At 54.4% G+C, this 6,723-nt stretch overlaps 1 protein-coding gene across 1 annotated transcript; it reads left to right on the forward strand.

Annotated features, from left to right (window-relative positions):
• The first annotated feature begins 973 nt into the window (after positions 1 to 973).
• On the forward strand, positions 974 to 6,723 carry KRT3 (keratin 3). The gene is made up of 9 exons (XM_021686758.1): positions 974 to 1,561; positions 2,626 to 2,846; positions 3,403 to 3,463; positions 3,996 to 4,091; positions 4,364 to 4,528; positions 4,947 to 5,072; positions 5,389 to 5,609; positions 5,970 to 6,004; positions 6,476 to 6,723. Exons 1-9 carry the CDS (start codon positions 974 to 976, stop codon positions 6,721 to 6,723), a joined length of 1,761 nt encoding a protein of 586 aa, XP_021542433.1.

Below are 6,723 nucleotides of genomic sequence, written 5' to 3' on the forward strand. Positions count from 1 at the left end.
GGCACGAGTTAGACAATCGGTAAATATTTGGTGAGTAGGTGGTAGAATTGTTGTTTGAATTTCCAGTCCTCTGGGACTTGGGCTGAAACCAGAGAAGTGGCAAAAATGTGGGGAGCAAAAAAGGAAGCTTTAGAGATGCACCAAGATGTGGAATAATGCAGAGTGTCTCTAGGAAGTTTTCAAAACAAGCAAGCAAGCAAGCAAACAAACATTTCTCACGTTGAATTTTGCTAACGTCTCATCAAAGCGCATAGGTGCTAACTGCCCTTTTTCTCAGAGGACTGTCATGAACCCCAATGCCATTGCCTCCTGAACTGCAGCTTGGGATGGGGGGGAGCCCGAGAGGCAGATTTGTCATGGCTCTGAGCTCTGTTTCCAGGAAGGGAGGAAGAGAGGTCATCATTTCATTCCCAAGCCCAGCACAGACCTGGGCACACAGTGAGCACTCAATGACCATGTGTTGACTGTGGAGTGAACTGAATCACCCCTTCTGTTGAGATCCTTGTGCCGAGTCTTTGGGTGGGCTTCACTGTTTCCACTACTCAGACAACCAGACCCTCCCCAACCCACCTTCCAGTCTGTTCTTTCCACAGCTGAGGGCAGATAGATGGCCGCTGAGCACATGGCGGGGATGAGTGTGCCTCCTGGGTCCTGTCAGACAAAGCTAGGAGGTGGCCATGCCCAAGCATGGGGCATGGCAGGCGCCACCCCCTGCCAGGTAAGCCTGCCACCTTAGCATTTCAGATTATTTTCAAGGTGTGTTTAGTAGCCTGGAACAAACTTATTGCCTTGGAGGCAAACCCCACCCATGACTATTTGGGACTAATTATCTCTCCTTCATTTGAGCCCAGCCACCTCTTTGAGGTATATAAAGGGATTTATTCTGCATAGGTCTTCAGTTCCCTTCCCTCTTCCTCTGACTCTCAGTGTCTTGCTTAACTCTTGTGCTTTTCCTTCATCAAGCTCTCTCACCATGAACAGACAAGTCTGCAAGACAGCTGGTGGCGGCAGCCAGGGCTTCTCCGGCCGCTCCGCCGTGGTCTCCGGCAGCAGCCGGATGAGCTGTGTGGCCCGCTCCGGGGGAGCTGGCGGAGGGGCCTGTGGGTTCCGGGGTGGAGCGGGCGGCTTTGGCAGTCGCAGCCTCTACAGCCTGGGTGGCAACAAGAGCATCTCCATCAGCGTGGCTGGTGGCTCCTGGGCTGGTGGCTTTGGGGGAGGGCGTGGCAGCTGTGGCAGTGGCTTTGGGGGTGGCTATGGAGGTGGCTTTGGTGGTGGCTTTGGTGGTGGCAGAGGAATGGGAGGTGGCTTTGGAGGAGCTGGTGGCTTTGGTGGAGCTGGGGGCTTTGGTGGAGCTGGTGGCTTTGGAGGGGCTGGTGGCTTTGGTGGAGCTGGTGGCTTTGGTCCTGGTGGCTTCCCCGGAGGAATCCAGGAAGTGACTGTCAACCAGAGCCTCCTGCAGCCCCTCAATGTGGAGATCGACCCCCAGATTGGGCAAGTAAAGACCGAGGAGTGGGAGCAGATCAAGACCCTCAACAACAAGTTCGCCTCCTTCATCGACAAGGTGATGAAGCTTTGACTGGGCCCCCATTTCTAGGCTGGGACTTTAAGTTTGACATTTAGACACAGTGTTTAGGACGAGTCTTGGATGAGCCAGGCTGGACCAGGATGGTTAGGCAGAGCTCTAGGGTCTGGGAAGATGTTCAGGGCTGATGAGTTTGCCTACATGGTCACTTGCTTAGGGAAGACAATGGGCCCCTTTGGACATGGACATCTGCAAGTCCTGCTTGTCTGGCTCCCTGCTCAAGTCTCCTGACTGTTGCCCTGTCTAGGCCTAGGCTGGCAGCCCTGGCAACACATGGCAAGAGCCATGACTACTGGCAGGAATGGGTCTGACCCAGGACTGGGCGTTTTTCAGACATGAGCTGCCCTTTGAGGCTTTCTGGGAGGCCTGTTCCTTCCTTGCCCTTGTGCCAGGCAACGGAGTTGGATGCCCTAGAGAAGGGATTAAAGAGGCTCACCTGAAACCTTAGTCCCAACAGGTCTGTGGAGAAGAAGCTGGCAATGAGTCTGCACCCCTGAATCGACCTGGTCAGGAAGAGAAGGGTGCCTGGTGCCCTCCAGACCAGGGTAGCTTACACCGATGGGCTCCCACCCGTGACGCTGATTATGGCATTTCAATCAGTATCAGTTCCCAGGGATTCACAACCTCCGAAGGGCTGAGTGTCAGCAGAGCTTTACGTCTGAGGCTATATTGCTGAGGTTCAAGTACATTTCTGCAGAGCGTACTGTATTTTTGGAGGTTGGGCTAGAGTCCTGGAGTTCCCGGGGGACACTGAGTGGTCATCTTTACAACTCTGCTTCCAGACAGGGGCTACTTCCAGTTGCTCCACCTGTCTCTCCTCCTCCTGGAACTTTCCAAACCGTGCTGCATCTTCAGCGGCCCGACTGAAGCGGTCATCTGCCTGTAGCCTCTCCAGCTACAGTAGGGACCTACCTTCACATCCCTTCTAGGCCTTTGTGCTGGGGGCTGGGGAGATTCAGATGCTCAGTCCTACCTGAACCAAGGCCCCCGCTGTGCCTCTGTTACTAGCGTTGCCTGATGCCGCTTCCCCCGATGCACTGCAGGTGCGGTTCCTGGAGCAGCAGAACAAGGTCCTGGAGACCAAGTGGAACCTGCTCCAGCAGCAGGGCACGAATTCCATGACAGGCACCAAAAACCTGGAGCCCCTTTTTGAGACCTACATCAGCAACCAGCGGAATTACCTGGACAGCATCCTAGGGGAGAGGGGCCGCCTGGACTTAGAGCTGAGGAACATGCAGGACCTGGTGGAGGACTTCAAGAAGAAGTGAGCGACAGACACATGAGTGGGAAGTTGCCAGGGGCAACCCAGTCTCGGAGTTCCAGCTCTTTGTGCACTCCTCCTGCCGCCGGCGGTGGTGTCACCTAGCCTGTCTTCCTCTCCTTACCTTCACAGAGGGAGCTTGGTTCATTGGGCTCCCCGCTCGCCCTCCTTCCCCAAGGACAAGTGAAGTTATGGCAAGTGGGATGAGTTTAGGGTTGAGGAAGCACTTCCTCATGGTCCACGTTGGGGAAGATTCTGGTTCTAGAATCTGAAGGATGCTGGGACAACTGTGGTGTGATGACCAACCGTCCCAGGTTCCCTGGGACTGAGGGGCTTCCCAGGACGTGGGACTTCCATTGCTAGAACCAGGCCAGTGTGCTGGCACAACCAGGAATGGCGGGTCCCCCTAACCAGTAGGGGGATGGTCAGGAGGATGTGTTCAGCTGAGAGGGGCGGCCAAGGGACAGGGATGGAGAGATGAACTTTTAGTTTCAGACAAAACTGGTGTTTATGACTACCTTAAAACCCAAACTTAGGTATTTCTTTTTAATCCTTACAGGTATGAGGATGAAATCAATAAACGTACAGCTGCTGAGAATGAATTTGTGACCCTGAAGAAGGTAAGGGCTGTGTGTGAGGTTCCTGGGGCTTGTGGGCACAGGTTTCCAGCGGAGCTGGGGTATTTTCTTGCTCCACCACCACAGAGCTGCCAAGTTCAGGCAGTTAGAGCAAAAAGCAGAAGCCAGGTGCATCGTAGTTTGGAAAGATCCCTAAAAGAGTCAGTTCATTTGTTTTTCTTTTCTTTTTTTTTTTTTTTAAAGATTTTATTTATTTATTCATGAGAGACAGAGAGAGAGAGAGAAGCAGGCTCCCAAGGAGCAGGGAGCCCGATGTGGGACTCGATCCCAGGACGCTGGGATCATGACCTGAGCCGAAGGCAGACGCTTAACCATCTGAGCCACCCAGGCGCCCGGTTCATTTGTTTTTCATTTTGAACCATCCCAATGGGAAGTGAGTCATTCCTTCACGTGCACACCAGCCTTGGACAAGGATCGGTCAATCACCAGCCTGTCCTGACTCTTTCCTGCTGCACGTGCAGTTTGTTGTTTGTTCCTTGGGGGGAACGAGGCCTTATGCTTCTGTCTTTCTCAGGACGTGGATGCCGCCTACATGAACAAGGTGGAGCTTCAGGCCAAGGTGGATGCCTTAATGGATGAAATCAACTTTCTGACGACCCTCTATGATATGGTGAGGATGTTACCTCCTAAGAGGGGAGCAAGGGAAGGTGAGATAGTCTCAGAGGCTGGGGCACTTTGGTATCTAGAGCCCAGGAAGAGATGGGGCCCCTTGTTGGGGTTCCACAAGATGGACTGCAGACATGGGGTTCTCTGAGGGGCTGGGGGGAAGGGCGGGGCAAATGCATGTTCAGAGCTGAGTCAGAGGATGGGTCTGTTGTTTCCGGGCCTCTGTGTGCTTGTTGCAGAGGCGCCGAGAATTAACAGGCCCCTCTGTGTTGGCAGGAGCTGTCCCAGATGCAGAGCCATGTCAGCGACACGTCCGTGATGCTGTCCATGGATAACAACCGCAGCCTGGACCTGGACAGCATCATCGCCGAGGTCAAGGCCCATTATGAGGACATCGCCCAGAAGAGCAAGGCGGAGGCCGAAGCGCTGTACCAGACCAAGGTGGGAGCTAGGCACCTCTGAGAGGTCTCAGGGAGGCTGTGGCCCGTGGGACTGCTGGGTGGTGAGTCCCCTGTTGTCACTGGGTTGACTCCTCTTGGTTCTACTGTCTAGAGACATCTTTCTAATGTTGTTCAGTTGCAAAGTGCTGCCTCTGTTGGAAGGTGGTTTCACTGTCCCCTGCCAGGCCACGTGGGAGGGATTCTAGTTTGCTCAGGGACCGTAGGGTGGGAGAACTCCTACCATGGCAAATCAGATGTTCTCTTCCCTGCGGCCTCCGAAGTGTCCCTGCTGAAACATAATCAATGTCATTTGAACAAATGCTTACTAAGCACCTTAAGGTTGGGTGGGTGACGTTAGGGATGGAGAAACAAGTCAGGCAAAGCTGCATCAATACCCCATCTTCCCTTCTGTTCTTCAGTTGGGAGAGCTGCAGACTATGGCTGGCAGACACGGGGATGACCTGAAGAGCACCAAAAGTGAGATCACGGAGCTCAACAGGATGATCCAAAGGCTGCGGGCCGAGATCGAGAATGTTAAGAAGCAGGTGGGATGGCAATGGATACTGGTGCCTAGATGAACTGGTGCAGGCTGGGGGTGAGGATCGCAGAACTCCTAGTCTGGAAGGGATTTCTGGGGTCATCTCAGGCAGCACTGGCCTCCAGGGAGTTCAAAGACCAAGCCAGTCTAGAGGGCAGGTAATCCATAGGGAAAATATCTCAGTAGATGAAGACAAGATAGAAGTGTTGGGGAGTGATGTTGCCTGGCTTGAAGATGTTTGCTATGGGATAAGCTATTATAAGACTCAGAGTCTGGAACCCTCCTCCTAGGCTCATCTTTTCCCCTGCCTCTCCCTGCCCTAGAATGCCAACCTGCAGGCAGCCGTCGCTGAGGCTGAGCAGCGCGGGGAGCTGGCCCTCAAGGACGCCAATGCCAAGCTCCAAGAGCTGCAGGCGGCCTTACAGCAGGCCAAGGATGACCTGGCCCGGCTGCTGAAGGAGTACCAGGAGCTCATGAACGTGAAGCTGGCCCTGGACGTGGAGATCGCCACCTATAGGAAGCTGCTGGAGGGCGAGGAGTGCAGGTGGGCCTCTAATTCCATCTCCCCACCTTCCCTGACCGAAGGCATGAGCTGAGGGCCAGATAAGTGACCAAGTAAATGAGAATGGAGGCCAGCTGTGTAGAGAGGCCCCCACCTTCCATTGGCCTTGCAGGGAAGCACTTGCTTTCACCAGCCCATTCTCTTCCATAGGTAGTTCAAGTGCACGCACAACCAGTGCGCTCAGGGGCTCTGTTATGGCCCATGGAAAGGTGCAGAAAGGGTACTGATCTGCCTGGCTTCTGAATTCAGTTCTGGCTGCTGTTCAACACCACCTTCATCCGTGAAAGATTGCTGGAAATTTGCTTTGTGACAGAGCTATCTTTCTCTTGCTTTCTCCTACAGGATGTCTGGAGAGTGCCAGAGCGCTGTCAGCATCTGTAAGTAGCCAAAATAACCTTGACATTGAGAACTGATTCTGAAATATCTACACTAACACAGGGCAGTAGCACCTTACTTAAAAAATATTTCTATGGAAGTTGGAGGTTTTCTGTGGGTAGAACGGGCAGCAGATCTGCTTTTGTCATTGTCTTGGGTTCAGGGCACTATTAATAGATCTATATGGGATGGGGAATACCCAGTTGGGAGCCTGTTAATGGGAGGAGAAATTCTGGATCATCTCCAATGGAGTCATCAAGAATTGGCCATAGGTAGAAGGAACCACTGGAAAATTCATAATGACTTAGCACTATGGGGCGAGCACCTTATGCCATTAGAATGGATCACAATGATCACCAGGAGCAAAGCTGCCTCGGTCTCCTGCCCATCTTCCCGGGCCCAGTGGGTCATCAGTTATGGTACAGGGAGGTGGGCGCCGGGCGCTAATCGCTGTTCTGCCCTCTCCCCTGCAGCCGTGGTCAGCAGCGGCGGCGCGACGTCGGCCTCCGCAGGTGGCTTCGGCTGCGGCTACGGCGGGGGCTTCGGCGCGGGAGGGGGTGCGGGCAGCGGCTTCGGCCGGGCAGGCGGCAGCGGCTTCGGCGGCGGCAGCGGCTTCGGCTCCGGGGCTCGCTGCGGGGTCAGTGGCGGCGGCTTCAGCTCGGGCAGCAGCCGGGGCGGCAGCGTCAAGTTCTCCCAGTCCTCGCAGCGCTGCTCCAGATAA

This window comes from Neomonachus schauinslandi, chromosome 5 (genome assembly GCF_002201575.2).
Source record: "Neomonachus schauinslandi chromosome 5, ASM220157v2, whole genome shotgun sequence".
In the NCBI taxonomy this organism is placed as follows: Eukaryota; Metazoa; Chordata; class Mammalia; order Carnivora; family Phocidae; genus Neomonachus; species Neomonachus schauinslandi.